The sequence below is a fragment of the Aricia agestis genome, chromosome 3 (genome assembly GCF_905147365.1).
Source record: "Aricia agestis chromosome 3, ilAriAges1.1, whole genome shotgun sequence".
NCBI lineage: Eukaryota > Metazoa > Arthropoda > Insecta > Lepidoptera > Lycaenidae > Aricia > Aricia agestis.
This window is the reverse complement of record NC_056408.1, coordinates 17,039,581-17,058,551: the sequence shown is the minus strand read 5'-3', so window position 1 is coordinate 17,058,551 and position 18,971 is coordinate 17,039,581. Positions and strand designations below refer to the sequence as shown.

At 36.6% G+C, this 18,971-nt stretch overlaps 2 protein-coding genes across 2 annotated transcripts; both read right to left on the bottom strand.

Annotated features, from left to right (window-relative positions):
• Positions 1-2,463: 2,463 nt before the first annotated feature.
• On the bottom strand, positions 2,464-4,171 carry LOC121725597 (jerky protein homolog-like). Its single transcript, XM_042112616.1, has 2 exons — positions 4,125-4,171; positions 2,464-3,916 (listed from the first exon to the last, which is right to left on the bottom strand). Exon 2 carries the CDS (start codon positions 3,914-3,916, stop codon positions 2,936-2,938), a length of 981 nt encoding a protein of 326 aa, XP_041968550.1. The 5' UTR covers positions 4,125-4,171; the 3' UTR covers positions 2,464-2,935.
• A 1,403-nt stretch (positions 4,172-5,574) lies between these two features.
• LOC121725643 lies at positions 5,575-8,260 on the bottom strand. Its single transcript, XM_042112672.1, has 3 exons — positions 7,723-8,260; positions 7,051-7,142; positions 5,575-6,187 (listed from the first exon to the last, which is right to left on the bottom strand). Exons 1-3 carry the CDS (start codon positions 7,970-7,972, stop codon positions 5,603-5,605), a joined length of 927 nt encoding a protein of 308 aa, XP_041968606.1. The 5' UTR covers positions 7,973-8,260; the 3' UTR covers positions 5,575-5,602.
• Positions 8,261-18,971: the final 10,711 nt, after the last annotated feature.

The following is an 18,971-nucleotide window of genomic DNA, read 5'->3' as shown; positions in this document are numbered from 1 at the left end:
GTAATAGATAAACATAATCTGTGAAATTTTAAACTATCTGGAGACAGACAGACATAACGTTTTACACCTGTGGTCTGTGGGCCAGCTTTACTCAACGGACCTATGGCGCCTTGCGGGTCCTTTACAATAACATATTCAGGTCTCTGTTGCGGCTCCCTAGTTACTGCAGTGCATCCGGGATGTTTGCCGATGCAGGAGTCGACGACTTCTATGCAATTATGCGCAAAAAGGTAGCGTCAGTGGTGCATAGAGTTCGAGAAAGCCGGAATAGTGTCCTGAAGATGATAGCGGAGAGAATTGACTCTGCGCTCCTTCGCAGACTCACTGAGCTACATGTCAGGGTAGCAAGATGAGCTGCATTATAATTGTTATCATAATTAGATTGTTAATATAATTAGATTGTAACTAAACATTCCTTAATATGGACCTTTTTCTCTGATAATTTTTTTTTTTTTTATGGACGGAGTCGCACTCCATTAATTTGAGTGTGTCCTTTGGTAAGGTACTTTTGAATTATTTCAACATCATATTTTTCGGCAAGACTTAATAGTGCATTGGACATTATTACATTTCGGTTCTGGGCTGTACAACCATCAGAGTATATTATAATAGGGCGATTATCACCCTTTCCCAGAAAATTAGATTCGAGGTAATGAACCAAAAAACTAGCAAAAGTTGATGCTGAGCCGTCACTAACAGTTTCATCGAACCAGTTACATGTTGCATCACTTGTGGCAAGATTGTAGATTGCAAAATTGTGGTAACATAGCTTAGTCCGATAGTAAAGAGCACATTGGCTTTCGTCATCGGAGACAATTTAACAGCTTGGACATCCATGGTTAAGACATGGCATTCACCCTCCAAAGCCCTGATTTTATCTTTACTTTTTTCGTCTCTTGCTTTCTTCTTTTCAGCTTGATCACCAACATTTGAACAAACGAGGTTCGTTTGTTCAAATGTTGGTGATTCAACAAAAGGATTCTCTATTGCGGTTTGTTTATTTCCTTCTGGAACAGGCACTAATTCTGTTAAATTGTGAGTTGATATCTCTTCTAATGTATCAAAACTATCGCCAATCAATTCTGGTAATCCAAAAGGTTCTTCATTAAAGTGTACTTCAGTCAAATTAACATTGTTATTATCATTATTTATCACAGGCAACAACTCATCAAAAGGCTGAATGTCGGACAAAAATTCTTCAACAGGAGACAAAGTATTCTGCTTATTAGTTTCACAAGTAATTGACGTAATCGTATTACTCTCATTCATGGTATTTTCTTTTAATAACGCCTTTCCCTGTTGGTGACAGTTTCGGTTAATTTGTGAATCACATTGAAGAGCCATCAGTAGAATAATAATAATAATATCTATGGACGCTTCACACCACGTCAGTCTGGCCCCGTGCTAAGTACCTAAAGGACTTGTATTACAGGTACCGGACAACGGAAATATATTTAATACTTTTATACTATACATATATTTAAGATTTTTATTATATTATACACATATTTAATACACATCCAGACCCGAGAACATTGAAAACTTTTTGTTCCGTCGGCGGGATTCAAACCCGCGACCCCCGGCTTGAGCTACCAACGCACTCACTACTGAGCCACAGAGGTCGTCAAATTTTTCTAAGAATCTTTTTTTTTTTAATTAAATAAGGGGGCAAACGAGCAAACGGGTCACCTGATGGTAAGCAACTACCGTCGCCCATGGACACTCGCAACATCAGAAGAGCTGCAGGTGCGTTGCCGGCCTTTTAAGAGGGTATACGCTCTTTTCTTGAAGGTTTTCTTTCTTTTATTTTTCGAAGTCAACATCGCGTTCGTGACTGTGGACGAAAGAAATGATGTTGTATTAGTAAAAGTATTAAATCAGTGTATTAACTACGTTGTTGCTGTTCATTTATAAATAAGATTCGTTCCTAGATATAATGAGCAACTCAAACAAAACCAATTTAGGTATAACAACCGAAAAGCAAAAATGTAAGAACAACTTGAACATACTTTTCATAAAATTCAGCTGTATGATTACTATATTATATAGCTAAACAATTTAGCTTTTATCGTTTATAATTTTGTTGTTTATGAACCGAATGACGATAATGATACATGAAATTCAAATATGAAGTTTTGCCTACGATACGGCTGTATCATTATAGTTCCCGGGTTATTATTTTTAGAAACATATGAAATTAAAAAAAAAAGAAAATTTGTTGCAACCGTCCCCATGCCAGGGGCGGTTGAAACAGCGATTGGGGTCAATTGAAACACATACAAATACTAAGGAAAAATGTCTTATTTATCATTATGGCACTACATAACGACATTAATCAGTCTTCAAGGTTTCATCAGCCTTTGACAAATAGTAAAAATTTAAAGAATTTCTAAAATCAAATAAAAATTAAGAATAAAATTAACAGTTTGAATAAACTAAACAAAAACTTTGGTGTATTTATAGTTTCTTCTGGTTCGTGAACGTTTACTTGCTGGATTATTGGAACTGGTGAGTCAAGGCGAGCTTGTTGTTCAACTGTTGTCGGGAGAGAGCACTGTAATTCTTCAGTTAAAAGAGAAGGCGATAGTGGTGGTGTTTCATCTACGTTTGGATTATCATTAAATATAGGAACAACTGCAGACTCAATAGTATTTTCTAGATTAGGTCTATCTGTTCTTTCAGTTGTATTGTCCGGATTAGGTCTATCTGTTACAAATGCAGGAGCAAAATCGATCTCAGTAAACAGATTCCGGTTATATGGGTAAATTCCTCTTTTGCGAAAGCCGGCTTGAATGTTGGAAGATGTCATAGCGAGGGGCATAGCAGACGCTACAATCCCCGGTATATCGTATATTGACATGGGTTTTCCTGGATTGTTTCTCATCCACGCATCACACGTGGTATTTACAGCCTTCTTTAAAGGACCATATGCGGATCAATCGAGCGGCTGGAGCTTGTGAGAGCAATGAGGAGGAAAAGACAATAACACAATTCCATTGTTCTTGCAATAGTCCAGTGTGTTTATGTGTACGTGTGAGGAATGGTTATCTAGTACGAGTAAAACTTTGTGTGACAGAGAAACCTTGGAATGCTTTTGAAAGTGTTTTAGAAAATTCAGGAATGATTCATCTTGCATCCAACCTGAGGGATTTGCAGCTCCACTAGACCCTATTGGCCCATCCCTAACAAAATGGTCTTGGAATCGTGCTCGCGGAAACACAAAAAATGGTGGGAAAACATTTCCAATGGCGTTTACTGCAAAGGTTACTGTCACTAAAGTACCTCTTTCACCTGAGGTTACTGAATCAACTTGACCAGCACCACGTCTAGCTATAACTCTGTCAGGCTTTTGCACGGTGGTTATGCCGGTTTCATCTACGTTATATATATCTTGGGGCTCAAATTTATAACGGTCCATGACAATGGACAGATTATCATAGAAGACATCTACGTTACTTTTATTGAAGCTTGTCGCCCTTGCTAAGCTTGTAGCTTGTGCGGCGTGTACGGACAGTTCAGGGTTTCTTCTCATAAACATCCGAAACCATTCTTCACCAGCCATTCCGTTGTCATCCCAAGTTCGAGGACGTGATAAATTATACTTAATGGTAAGTTCGTAAGCCTCTTTCTTGGATAGTCCGAAATATATATCAGCACATCGAATCAAATATTTTGATAATTCTCGCTCCTGATCTTCATTGAAAACACGATTGTGTGCTTTATACCCCATACCTTCATCGTCTTTCCCGGACACATCTCGCTTTCGAATGTATCTTAATAGGGAACAGTGGTTTATACCATGCTTGTCCGCCGCTTTCCGTAGTGAATCCCCAGCTTTTACCTCCTCATATGCATTACTATAGCTCGACAAGTTAATTTCCCCTCTGGAAGTCTTCCTCACTCGAACTCTCGGCATCTACAAAAAATAAACATTTTGTTTCAACCGTCCCCAATAGCACTTTTGGTAGAATATACTTTATAGTTACGACAGTAATAATAACACATTAAAAATAATCACTATCCCTTATTTTACAAGCTTCATAATAATCACAAACACACACTCAATACAATCACTTAAAAAGAACAGATAATATAAGCGTTAATGTCAGAAGAAAAATACTTACTTTTGGGTAGTAAAAAACAATATGGCGTCCTGCACACAACAACAACGCGCGGGGAGCGGCGCGACACTAAATTCGTGTCCAGAACTGTCGTCCGCTTCGTTTTCCCCTCGCCTCCCTCACTCCCCGCGTAACCGTTTACGAGATATTTGCTCTGTTGCAACCGTCCTTTGTTTCAACCGTACCCAGTCTACCCTACATTAGGTTTTAAAGGTCTATTTTTTGTTTTAAAATAACATTATTTACGTAAGTATAATCTAGTGTTATTTTTTTTTTAATTTAACGCAATAACTTCTAACTTTTAAGACTTTTTTAACCTCTGAAATGCCGGGCCGCGCCGCACACAAAATGTGCCAACTGCTGCGTGAAATGCCGCAATTGCGTAATTATTTTGTTTCTCATTTTCAATCTTGATACCTAGTCTATACAATCTTTTTTATATTTCTAGGTTTAGATAGATCCTTGGGCATTATTTACTGTATTTTACGTCACTGAATAATAAGTTATTTCTTTTATACAAGCACATCATTTACGCTCAAGAAAATTGTTGAATAAAAACTATTTACAACATTTTTTTTTCAGTTTTATTTCCTTTTAACAATATAAATATTGTTAAGAACTTTGAAAATATACGATTTCTAAGCTAAAAGTGATCTAAAATCAAATTTGAAAATCTTTAATAATGTGCGTAGATATACGTTCCGGCGCAACACCTACAGGATGCTCCATTTTGTGCCGACAATATTATTTTTGTAGCATAATTTTAACAGAAAACAGGTTAAGGTGGGTACAGACTGGTGAAACGTAACATGAAATGTATAATTCTGCCTTTCATTGCATGTTCGCTGCAAGCGTGGACGCATAGCGCGCTCTTAACGCGCATTCACTACGAACCTCCCGCGTTCGTCTGTTTCCGCCATTCTGCCGCGAACACGGCCCTTCGATACACGTTTTTTTCGTGCGCGTCACTTACAAAACCATAGATCACACGAAGCATGGAGTCCGAAGACCACGTTCTTGCTATGACGATTATCAGTACTTCATTATTAATAATACATCAACTCATGAAAACACGCCGAAGACCCCGACGTTGGTGGCGGACAGAATTGTATAAACGGAGAGAAGGTAGAGAACTGCTTACTGATATGAATTTTCAGCACATAAGTGGACAATACAAAAACTTTACTAGGATGACGCCAACAGACTTTGAAAATTTACTCGAGATGATTGGACCAAGAATTAGTCGAAACCATACAAATTTAAGAGCTCCAATTTCAATCCAAGATAGGCTAGCAATAACACTTCGATTTTTAGGTTCCGGGGACTCTTACACAAGTCTGCAGTATACGTTTAGAGTATCGAAACAATCCATAAGTGCTATTGTACCTGAAGTGTGCGCCGCAATAATGGAGGAATTAAAAGAATACATTAAGGTACGTATTATGAAAATCTTTATTTATGTTTAGAAGTGTCTTTATTTATCACATTAAATCATTAAAGTCATCCATAGAAGACGTGTAAGACTCTTGTGAAGAGACCGACAAGGGCGGCTGGTTGGTTGGATAGTCAGTAGTATCTTCATTTCTTGCCGTAGTATAGCCATAGGGTCCCGCTTCGTTTGTGCCCGATGGTGGTCCGGCCGATGTTGAGGGACGATTAGAATATCCGGTCAGATCCACACAGTTCTGTCTTGCCCTGGATAAATAGTCATCTTGGTGTGAACCATATGCATGGTTATTTTGATGACGCCACGATTCGTAATATCCCCTGTCAGCTTTCATAATTATTTCAAAAATTGCATGTTCGACCGAAGTCCTAGTTTGTGGAGAATAACTAGTCATTTTAGCCCCTATAAAGGAAGCGAAACTTTTCGTTGTATCAGAAATACCTATCGAATTGTCCAATTTGTTGGCTGTTGTTTTCAGTATTCCCATCACATCTGAGAGCACATTGTCATCCCTCCTGGTTTGTTTAGCGCTCTTTGGACTACATTCATTTGGTAGTACTGGAGGGGTGAACACATTTTGGTCGGCAGTGTTTTCCAAGTCCGAGCGATGAAGTGACTCCTAAAAATGCAAAAAATAATTAATTGTTTTCTTTTTAGATACCAACGACAGCCGAAGCCTGGTTGAAGATAAGCAAGGAGTTTGAAGACCGGTGGAACTTTCCACACTGTTCAGGGGCATTAGACGGAAAGCACGTTATACTTGAAGCACCTATCAAAAGCGGAACCGAGTTCTATAATTATAAACAAAATTTTAGCATCGTTTTGTTTGCTCTAGTTGATGCAGATTATAATTTTCTATTCGTAGACGTGGGATGCCAAGGGAGAATTTCAGATGGCGGAGTTTTCAAAGATACCACATTATATGATATGATAGAGAATCACACAATAAACCTGCCATCGCCGCGTCCACTCCCCGATAGAAATATTTCCATCCCATATTTTTTTGTAGGCGATAGTGCCTTTGCTTTAAGTGAAAACTTGATGAAACCATATGGTGGGACACCTCCAAAGGGTTCATCGAAGAGAATATTTAATTACCGATTAAGTAGAGCTAGACGGATTGTTGAGAACGTATTTGAAATTATATCGTCTGTGTTCAGAGTTTTAAGAAAACCAATGCTTTTACAGCCTGATAATGCTGAATTGGTAGTTATGGCAATCGTTCTTCTACATAATTATTTGAAACGTCATTCTAGAAACGTGTTCATAACTCCAGGATTAGTTGATCAGGAGGTAGAAGGAATTTTAAATGAAGGTTCGTGGAGGCGAAATAATGACGACATGACATCATTACTGCCCATAAGAAATATTCCCAGACGATCACCTGCACATCTAAATGCTATTAGAGATGAATTGGCTGATTATTTTACGAAAGAAGGAAAGGTTTCTTGGCAAGACAGATGTTCATAGAATAATCCATACCGTATTTTTTCTCTTTCTCGGTGTGTTCCTGTCGTCTAAGAACTTCAAAGCATCATAGGCAAACCATCGACTTATGTATGTTTCCGAGGCACCTGCAACCGAGTAATACAAAGTTAATTGTTTAGGATAAATAAATAATGTAGCTGAAACATGAGGTTTGAATTCCTTTTTCTCGTTTTTGCATCGAAATTGGTCCATCCGTTTAAGCGCTACGATGCTACAGACAGACAGGCCCACAGTTTTAGGGGTCAGACTTATAACACCCCTCGTTTTACGTCAGAAGTAAACAATTACACATTCTCGTGGTATTTTTTATACACTTACATTACCACTTACATTACAATACAGGCTGTCCCGTAAATAGTACGACATACTGCCAGAGGTTAAAGTACTCATCAATACGAACAACTTTTACTATGGGACCAACTTCGAAATCGCGAAAAAAAATCAGCTGTGGCAGTATGTCGTAGTATTTACGGGACATCCTGTATGTCTTTATCTACCATTATACTTTATGTAGATACTATGTGGTTAATGTTGCTGGTTTCACAATGTTATAGATTTAAATACCAAAATTTTACACTAATTAATGTGATTACCTACTGTTTGTTAATCTTTATAAATGAAGAAAAAAAAAACAATAATAATACAAACATTAATCATTATTCTTACCTTTTCCTGTCCCCTTTGATTTTTTTTCCTTCAGCTTTTCGCGGCGGTATGAAGAGAGAAGACTAACAATTTTGTTGTTGCATTTTTCTACAGTCATTGACATCAACTTTGCGATTTCCGACCACGCATCTTGCTTAAGATTTTTCTTAAAATAGTTTTCATTTTGTGGGTTCCACAAAATTTCACGAACTCTGTACGCATCTATCAAGCAAAATGCTTTTTCCTCACTCCACGCAGTGTCGTCCTCCATGTTCGTTGCGTGCACGTGTTGATTTCAAAACGACCGTCCACGTTGGCTGCTCCGCGCACACTGCGCGCCCCTTTGTGTTCGTTCGAAAAACCGACAAATCACGGATCGCTCCGCGCGCGGCTTGTAATGCTCGTAGCGTGCGCGTGAAATGCACATTTCGCGCGCACAAGACGTCCAAACTATGAGAAATTGTTACAAAGTGTGTTACCTTTCATGATACATTGCAGCAATGTGTACGGTGAATTCTTTCATTGCATGACACATTGCATGTTACGTTTCACCAGTCTGTACCCACCATTAAAGATAAATAAAAACCCTTTTACATTAAAAATGTTGATTTATTATTAAATACAAATTAAAATTAAAGTCTTGACAGGAGAATAACATTTATTTACTTTCATTTATTTTTTTTTACTTTTTATTTTATTTTATTTTTTCAACCAAATAAATAAATACAACGTGTTATTGAAATAACGCAAAACCTCTTAGGTGGTAACTCAGCCCATGAAATTGAACAACTTTTGATCTACAACTTTCCCGAAATCCCAATAAAAAAGTATTTCGGATTTTCATACAAACTGATCACCTGATCGAGTCAATTTGTATGAAAATCCGAAATTTTTTTTGGGATTTTGGGAAAATTGTAGAACAAAAGTTGTTCAGTTTCTTGGGCTGAGTTACCTGAGAGGTTTTGCGTTATTTCATCAACAAGTTGTATATAAAGATCCCACCAAAAACATAAATGTAAAAATGGGAGCCAAGTTCAACCGTCGACTTTGCCGAAAAAAGAATTGAGATCTAAATGTGTTCTGTAGGCAGTCCAAAATCAAAATTGAAAATTAGTCCAGAAATTTATTTACAAAGACATGAAATTCTTAGATGGGTTTGAAACTCAATCATTATTTTTCCCTTATAGAATAATGCTTATTCGAAACTTACAATAGAAAATATTATGTTAAATACGTTTTAAATATTATGTTAATTATGTTAAATCAATCACGTAGACAGTACTTCCTTCGTGTGATAATCACGCCAGCATGTACCTATACACAAATATACGCGGCATTTTGAGCACTTTACATTGCTTTCAGTCCGTTTTTTATTCGTCAGAGCTAGGCACCGCGCACATCGCCCCCTTTTATAACGCACCCGTCCTTTCTGAACACGATTATCACTTTCTTCATGCTCTGGGAAGTGTTCAGTTCCATCTAACCTTGTCTCTCTCGGATGGGATAAAGCTCCAGATCTTATGCGCTGTCTGGTTAAATGTTGCTCCGATAAACTTTTAGCTAAAGCATAGCGATATTCCCGGTGTGTCAGTTTGCGCGAACGACTGCTATTACTATCAGAGTTTGCGCAATAAATTATAAAGGTATTCAAAACGCTAATATTTAACAGCCTCCTGAATACCTTGACATACCATTTTAGCCCTCTTTTTCGCTCCAATAAGTACATGGATAGTTTTTGGTCTTTAAGGTCGACCCCACCCATGTACTTATTGTATCTGTGAATTACGAGCGGCTTAATGCACTCTTGTCCTGCTCGCTGTCCTGACGCCGTATCAGAATTATGATACGTGGAGATCATGGTGACTAGTTTGACATCTTTCCATGATAACACAGTAATATTCTTGCAATGCCGTGCGACTATTTCACCTCTCTGCATACGTCGGTCAACTAGGGCTTTTATATCTGGGGGAGTATCTGTTCGCCGCCGATTTAGTGAACCAAGTACATCAGTACCTTGCTGCTCCTTTAGAAATCGAGTTAGAGCTACACTATTATAAAAATTGTCCATGACTAGACAGTGTCCCTTATGAAAATAGTCATTCATCAACTGTATTACTATTTTACTTGTGGCTCCTGTAAATCCGTGTACTGCCTGTACAGGTTGTGAATTATTTTTCCCCAAGGAACTTCTACCCAAACTGGAATGTGCACAGTCAATCAAAACGCGGTCCGAGGGAGATAGATTCGCGAGAGCCCTCTGTCCTTGTTCTGTAGGGTGACCATTCGGGTTGAAAAGAAAGGAAAACACGGAAAGAAAATGCTAGCTTAGTAAAATAAATTGTGTTTAATAAACAATCGTGGCCGTATTTATAAAATGGATTTTAGCTTATAATAGAAACGGTTTTTCTTTAATGTCATACAGTTGCTGTCAAACGAACGAATGTGACAATACAGTCAAGTATTAAATAGCTAAAATGCTTGTAAATTTTTTACTAATAAGTTATTAACAAATTCACTAACAACAGATTAACATTTGTGTAGAGCAAGATGAGATCCAGCTTTTTTCTTTTTTGTGGAGATGCCGGGGATAGTAAAACAGAAACAAGTTACTGAAAACATTTCTTTATTTACACATGGTTAAATAGGACAGTTTTATGTAGTTTTTGCCTTAATGTAGATTTTTGACCTAAAACCCTCTGTGTTTGTGATTTCCCATAATTAATTAGACGAACAAATAAATAATATGTTGCTATACTTTTAACTAGTTGCATCTCATGTGAATCTTCACATTCAAATGATTGTAAAGGATGAGGTGGATCAAAATATTTCATAAGCTCGGTAGAAAAAACATTCATTATAATCATAACCATTTTGTTTTTGTTAATTGTTTTCAAACATTGTGAACTTTGAGCAACAAATATTTTTTTCTGAACATCTCACAATCTCAAATACAAATTTGGATACATGTTTTAATTTACCTCTATCTATTAAGGTTGTAAAAGCCGAATACGAACATACATCTATCACAGCATAGCTATGATCATCAGTCTTACGTTCATGCTTAAACAGTGCAGAACAACAATATTCACAACTCAATTTTTCAAATATCTTTTTTGCACAGTGGCCAGCTATGTAATACAGTATGTTGTTTTTGTAATACGATAAATTTAAATCTTGTACTAAAGACTGTAAATCACGCAACTGAATATCGTTCGTTTTTAAATCAGCTGCTATACTTGTAGAGGGTTTGTCTACGATAGACCTTTTAAAATGTCTAAATTCCAAAATAAGTGTGTTTTCACAATTGTCTTCAGTTGTACAATTGGCGTTGATACTAGGCTGTACACTATTACAAAATAGGAGTTTTCGCAAGGTATGTCGTAACTGGAGCGCATCGGGGTTATCATTTAAAGCACCACAACTTCTGATGCAAGAAAAAAATATCTCCAGCTGATCCTGGGAACATTTGTAAGTTAAGAAGTATTTCATTGGATGTTCGTTGCTCGTCAATAAGTCCACTGCTAAGTTTGCAAAGCTAAACGAATCCACTATTAATCCGAGAGCTGGAGTTTTGCGTCTGTGCTGCAGAATATGTTGACTATTCACAATTAAACTCATCAGATTTTCCCTGGTTTCAGTAAGTATATTTATCCATATATCTTTATTAACTAAACGCAAAGGTGACTTAAAACCTCTTCCAAAAGGATTTTTTGTATTAAAAATGTCGAAAATTCTATCTAACATTCGAATGTACTCAACAGTGGCCTCACTTCCCAAAAACCGCTCATCACCCACCTTAGACAAAAACTCTATTGCGTCTGCTACGGAGCTACTTAGTGTCTGAGCTGCTAGTTTGACGTTCATCTTTTTTCCTGAAAAATTAATGTGCATTTCTGAAAATTTATTAGCTAATTTAAGCGCTTCCTCTTCCTGCATCTCATGTAACTGCCTCACAAACTTGAATTGTATGTCTCCTTTTGGAGAACTAATATTTGCGTCCGCAAATACATTTCTCGCAAGTTTTAGCATATGAGGAGGATCAAAAATGCAATAAACTTGATATTCCTTTGTTGGATGTTTAAAACTTGTTACTATATTCGGTAATTCGAAATTGCATCCTAAGAGCTCGTAGGTTTTTACATTGACAATTGTGCCATCGCAAGTCAAGGATCTGACAACAATATTTACTTCCGCCAACATTCGGATTGCGGTAAGTACTATTTGAGCCTGGATTTGAGCTGATATTTTATTGATAAAAAAATACGCTATCGGACATTTAAATCTTGTTGTGTAAGATACAATCATCAAAATAAATACTTCAGTTGCTAGCAATTCAGAATCACTTTGTAAAATACCTCCATAGTCCACGTACCCCCAATATTTATCTGTTTTTTTGTCATATCTGTACCCGCTCCTTATCGACATTGAGTCGTAAAGGAGACCCACACTGTGAAGATAGTCATTCTTAAGAGCAGTATCTTTTAAGAATGCAATAACTTCTTGTAAGAACCCTACGTTACAGTCACGAGTCGCTAAAAGTCTTCTTAGTGTTGCAGGATGCGGAAGACATATATGTTTTCTCAAGAAGAGAAATGCCCTTGGACTGTAATAGTGCAGAGTCAATGCAAAAGATTTAAATTCATCAGTATACCTGACTTCCTTTTTGCGTACATTATAATTAAACTGTTCGTTAATAGAATTAAAGTTATTTTTTATGACGCTTTCTACTTCATCTGGATCGTAACTTTTTTTTTAAATAATATTTAAAAGATGCGTTGCTTTAGAATCTTTACCTCTCGTTGCAGTTCTACAGTTTTATCATCATCTTGAAGCCGAACTTTTTTAGAAGGTGGCTCGGAAGTACTTGGTAATGGACAAACTTCAAGAATACAACTTGGTCCCGCAGAGATATTAACAAGTTTTTCAAAAGCTTCTTTTGTACAGGTACGTAGCTCAGGTTCAGGAGAAGCAGATTGGATAACTATATTGCTTAAGACAGTTATTTTTTTATCTGGCGGGGTAACCTGCAAAAATAAAATTTTATGTTAAGTAAACAAGTATGTGCATATTGTTAGTTTCACGACGTGTCAGCTAGTACACAACATAAATTATACCTATAATATAATGGATACTTAGTAGGGTGTCCCAAGCTATAAGGGCGAAAAAATTTTTTGTGAATTTGGGTACGCATACCCGCTTTATTTTTTCGATTTGACCCTTAAGGCTTAAATATGAAATATTATTGCAATCGGATGATGATAACCCGTGCCGACTTAGCACCAAAGTTTGAACCTGAAAGTTAGTATGGAGAAATATAGGAGAATTTAAGAACTTAATTTTAATTCAGTTAATAAAACAAATTTTTATCAGTAACTTGTATTATTCTCATAATAAACATAAACAGGGCTTTATTTTTCATATTTTCTTTTCAATGTTTGATTTTTACAGTCCGGATACATTTGCCTGTGTTCTTGTACGCTTCTGCTTGTTCACGACCTGAAGAGTTGTCCAATTTAGGCACAGCAAGAAGTTGTTCTTTATCATCATATGAAATAAGTATTGGAAGTCGTTCTTCTTTACATTTTCGTGAATCTAAAGCGGGTAAAATCTTTCCGTCCCAATGAACAGTTACAGTATCTGGTACTTTGTTCTGGAAATCAGCTTTAATTGCTTCTGCGCGCTCCGTTCGCTTTTCTGTACGAATTCTTTGAATGGTCGACTTACTAATTGGAAATTCGTCAATGTTATGCCCAAGAGCTTCAATAGTTGCTTCTATAATGTAAACAGAATTCCTCATACTTATCTGACACCGATTTTGGAGTTATGAAACTTTTCCTTACAGAAATATTAGACTCGGATCGTGAGCTCAAGGGTGCATGAAAAATTTCTTGTGAACTGCTTTTTTTCAGAAATAGATGATGAATCTTCTTGAGGAATATAAGATGAAGTTGAAGGCGCCAGAATTGAATAGTGTTTAGCACGCCGTTTTTGCTCTTCGATGCTTCTAACGCGCGCCTTTTCTTCCTTTTCAGCCAGTTTTTTGTCTACTCCAGCTAAGTGACCAGGCCGACCTGGTTCTCTCTGTCGATGTAAGAAGATCATATCTTCGTCAATCTTAATTGCAGCGCATCGGCATGTGCAATATCAAGTAAGTTGTCTAAATTTGTAACAAACTCCTGTCTACGCTGCTGAAATACATTTTGCGTCTTATTAGCATTCTTTTGCAAATCCCTCCAAACTTGGTACAAATTCACTAGTTTCTTAACGCAGTTAGGAAAAGATTTAGTTGGAATTCGTGCCTTTTCCCAATAAATAATGCACTCGCGAATAGCCAGATTCGCACTTTCACTTACACTTAAATTCACTTCACGAATATTGCAGAATAGAACTGCGAGTATTTGTCCATTTGAGGGAAGTTTTGAACCAGTAATTTGGTGTTTTACGTTCCCTATTAAAAAAATATCCTTTCTTGAACTGCGTAACTCGACCGACATCTTGATTGTACGAAAATAATGCGTTCACTGATTAAACAAATATCGGTACGATCGCTGCCGCGTGCCTAGTAAACAAGTACCCACATGTTTCGATGTAAGTCGGCACGGGTTGCCGTGTTTCAAATGACATGAAATTTTATATACGGTAGTTTTGACATTATTCGAACAAAATAAGAGGGTATGCGTTATAAAAAAACAACTTTTTTTTTTTTTTTTTGGGACACCCTAATACTTAGTTTAATAGGTAACTTACCACAGGGAATATTGATGGGATAGCATTTTTTTTAAGTTTTGATGTCGAAACATGATTATTGATTAATGATATCTTCTGGTCTAAAGTGCCGACTGCAAACAACAGCATAGTTTGGCAGGTTTACTTTTATAATATTAAGCCACTCTTTCTTCCTTGTTTCATCAGTAGGTAGTCTGTAAGAAAATATTAAAAACAAATAAGATTGCCGTATAAAATTCATGTGCCTTTAAAAAAAATCGATCGCAGCTCGAGTTGTCAATAATTAAACCCACTTAACACAACTTTTACCACATACCTAATAATTGTGTGTACCAATTGTGTACACAATAAATTTACAGTGCACTGTACAAAATTATTAATATATAACGAAAAAGTATGGTACATACAGAAACATACACATGTTAGGATTATCGCAAAAATTACTTACTTAAAGAAAGATATTCCACATCCAGCATACGACTCACTATTGCAGCCAATAATGGAACACTTTTTCACCATCTTTTTTAATTTTATAATTAATTTCAAGACGAAACTAGGAAAAACATGCAACCACTATGCGGCACTCTTGCAAAAAACAAATATGGCTACCCAGTGCCCTCGTTTTTCTCGAAACGTCTCCAGTGTTGCCATACTTCGTATTAAAAATTACTACTTATGGTCATTAATTTTTATACAGAGTAAATACAGCTGTTAGTATTTTTGTTTACTTGTGAAGAATATTAAAAACTTAAATTCAACATAATGAACAATAATACAAACTACTGGATATGAATTAATATCAAGTTTATATAAATTACGCAGTCATCATTCTTATTAAATATTGTACCCAGGCTATATGTTATTTTAGGCAGTTAACACTTAGAAAGAGACAGTGGGCTCCTCCACCGCTATCTCCCTCAGACCGTTTTCTCTGCAAACTCGATGGAATTTTAATATCGACTTTATTTATAAAACCATAGAGTCTTCTTTTGAATTCATGGAAAATACAAGTGCAAATTCCTGTTTGGGTAGAAGTTCCTTGTTTTTCCCCGAATAAATGACCATTTTCAACAAGTAACCTGTCACAGCCTCGCACAGCTCGTACGTTTTTATACCAAATCGAGCTGCTTTGGAACGGATACACTGAATCCAATTCAGTTTTCCCTTCCAAAGCAGCAACGATTCGTCAAGGCTCAAATGCTGTTGAGGTATATACATTTCCCGAAATTTACTGTTGCAGTGATCAATAATAGGTGCTATTTTATAAATTTTACGTTGTTGACCATGTAGGTTCAAATCTAAGTCATCATTATTAACAAAATGTAGAAATCGTAATATTAAAATGAAGCGGTTTTTGGACATTATTTTACGAAATTGAGGCATTTCTAGTACGCCAGTCGTCCAATATTCATCTATACGTCCTCTGTAACATAAACCCATGTAAATCATAATAGAAAAGAATTTATAAAGTTCCTCAACAGATATTTCTACCCAGTCCTTCAATCTAGATTCTGGTTTTATCCCATCAATTTCGTCAAGACGAGAAATAATCTGCCAGGCATATTCTTTAGTCTCACGTACAATACATTCCATAATATTACGATCCCAGACAGTAGAGAATAATTCAAAAGGATCAGTAGAAGATATTGTAGGTCCTGGTTGCTCATTGTAAGTTTCTTGCACACCAGTAAAAGTTTCAAAATCCGCTGATCAACTACATGATGCTGACAACTCTGACCATTCGACAGGTGGTGAAGTTTCTTCTTCTTCTTCTTCTTCTACTTCAGACTTCAAAATTTGTCTTATAATATCCTTAGAATAATCTTCATCGTCACTTTCTTCGCTGCCTGAGTCGACTGCCAACGCCTCGGCGAGATTAGGGGGGAAAACGGGATCAGCCTAAAACACATTTACATACTGTTTTAATACAGCTCAAATCAGCCCAGTGCTAACCAGTATTCAAACCAATTCCTGAAAGTGAATTCAAATACGTACTACAGTAGGTTGACAAATGTCATCAATATGTTGTGATTTTTGCTTCTTATTCGGAGGTTCATCATTTTTCTTCTCATCTGTCATCATTTCAGCTTCTTCATCGTCACTGTCTTTGCTGCCAGAGTCGACTGCTAACGCCTCGGCGAGATTAGAGGGGAAAACGGAATCAGCCTAAAACACATTTACATACATTTTTTAATAGAGCCCAATGCTAACCAGTATTCAAACCAATTCCTGAAAGTGAATTCAAATACGTACTCCAGTAGGTTGACAAATGTTATCAATATGTTGTAATTTTTGCTTCTTATTTGGAGGTTCATCATTTTTCTTTTCATCTCTCATCATTTCAGCTTCTGAAATGTCCTCTAAGTCTCTTACTTTAACAGGATATATATATGACGCGAGTGTGACTTTTTTAAAATAACTCTTTTATCCGAAATTATTTTTATTTTCCCACTTGGCGATCTGTCCTCCATCAGTGCCGCAATCAAAGGCTGACCTTGTGAACATGATGGATTATCTTCAAAATTATCTTCTGTTGGCTCCATCTGCAACAATGTAATCAGCAATATATTTTTTAGAAACTGTGAGTTACATTATTATAGATTTCAGATAATACCTACCATGTAAATTAAGTAGTTACTTCTCATCCCCATAATTCATTATAAAAACCCAAATGTCGAATGAAATAAAAAATATTTAAGAAATTTGTTGCAATCAACCTTTCTAATTAGGTACTTAATCATAAATTATAGGCAAAATTTGCATTCATCACTTATGTAGTGCTCATATACTGCAAAATTGCAATATATAACCAAAAATAACTTGTTCGCAACAACTCTCGTATAAATTGATTCGTATCGGTATGAAGAATAAAATGTGGTGGTGCACTTAAACTTGTCTGCATATTGCATATGAAACATTTATTTCGCTTAATAAAATGAGTTATGTTCCACGGCCATTTGCATTCGTGTGCACATAAATTGTAGTCATTATAATGTAAATATTTGTCAACGACCATTATGACGACCATGATCCTACAACAAAATAATAAGCTACGTATCATTTCAATAGCACAAAAGCTCTCAAATAATGAAAACAATAAATCATTGTTGGCTATATAACTTTTCACAAACACTTCACTTTTGAACAAATCTGTTCAAACGTAGATCTACGCTCCGGCACTCCACACGGCAAAAAAAAATTTGAACTTCCTATATGAGATTATTTTATAAGGGAATTTCAAATCAATCAAAAAACAAGTTTATACACGTATTTACTATTATTATTTCAGTATGTCTATCCCTAGTTGTGTTTTATAATAAATTACATGATAATCGCAATAAATTGAGGGTTAAACTCAACTCAATTGGCATTAAATTGTAACGAATTTTTTTTCTTAGATTTTTTTGCAAAACACTTATGCCATATAGTTAATTGGACTTTTACTATTGAAAATATGTAATAACACATAAAAAAACAAACAAATACCTACTTTTACCACAGTATTTAACACAAAAACACTTTGAAAAACACGGATGTCGTTGGTTCTTACCGCTGCAAACTGGGCGCAGAGAAAAAGTAAATTTGAATGACTATTTTGCATCCATTCGTTGATTGAACGACTTCTTTTCATTCATCCATTCACTAGCTCAATCATTGAACACGTTTTAAGCTGATTTAGACTTTATTACAGCAACAAAAAGTTACTTTTTTATTGCCGTCGTAAGAGCGTAGATCTACGATCCGGCATATCAGAGGTATACCTAATGCATTACCTTCTAAGTACAAGGCAGAAATATGAGCTGACTGTACCTATTTGAATTTATCGCCGGGCGGTGCACGTGCGCGGCCGGGTGAAAAAATATTCCCAGGTTCGCTATGGACCAGGGTGTGCTGAATAGCTCGAAGTGACCAGAAAGGTCACAGGACGGCTCGAAAGAACCAGAAAATGTAGGGGCGAGGACCCCTACAACGTGGGAGTGGATTGAGAAGAGGAAACTCTGGAGTTACCTGGTGGTGATGTAGCTGGGCAGATTTGCGGAGAAGAGTGCTGATGTGGTCACACGACACTGTCACCTTTGTCTTTAGTCTATATTCACTGGATTCACTGAGTTGGGATTATACACGGGCAGAGATTTTATGGACCGACAGGCGGCTAGCCGATAAATTTCGTATAACGATCGCGTCGCATGTCAAGAGCGGACTGTGTCACTCATTGAGATACTATTCATTTTATCTATGGTGTCACTTGCATGTCTAAAGTATGACAGATGACAGCGCAGACTCACGCGCAGTGTTGCCAACTGCCACATTCGTCGCGCTAAAGTTTGGCGTGAACAAGTAGTGTCATCCCTTTTTTATTAGATTGATTTGAAAGGGATGACACAACGATGTTGCCAATTTTTAATTTCCTCACTTTCTTGACAGACTATAATTTTTTTGAATGAAAGATGCCTGTTTTGACAACCTTTTGATTCTGGTAACACCATACCTACAAAAAAAGATACCTGCATGCGAAAAGCTATAACTCGAAAAGAAAAACTAGG

Coding starts and splice junctions, on each gene's coding strand:
- LOC121725597 (XM_042112616.1), bottom strand. CDS start 3,916: ATGCCGAGAGTTCGAGTGAGGAAGACTTCCAGAGGGGAAATTAACTTG.
- LOC121725643 (XM_042112672.1), bottom strand. CDS start 7,972: ATGGAGGACGACACTGCGTGGAGTGAGGAAAAAGCATTTTGCTTGATA. Junction 7,143..7,722: donor ATCAAAGGGGACAGGAAAAG/GTAAGAATAATG, acceptor ACTCGGTTGCAG/GTGCCTCGGAAACATACATA. Junction 6,188..7,050: donor CGAGAAAGAGAAAAAATACG/GTATGGATTATT, acceptor TTGCATTTTTAG/GAGTCACTTCATCGCTCGGA.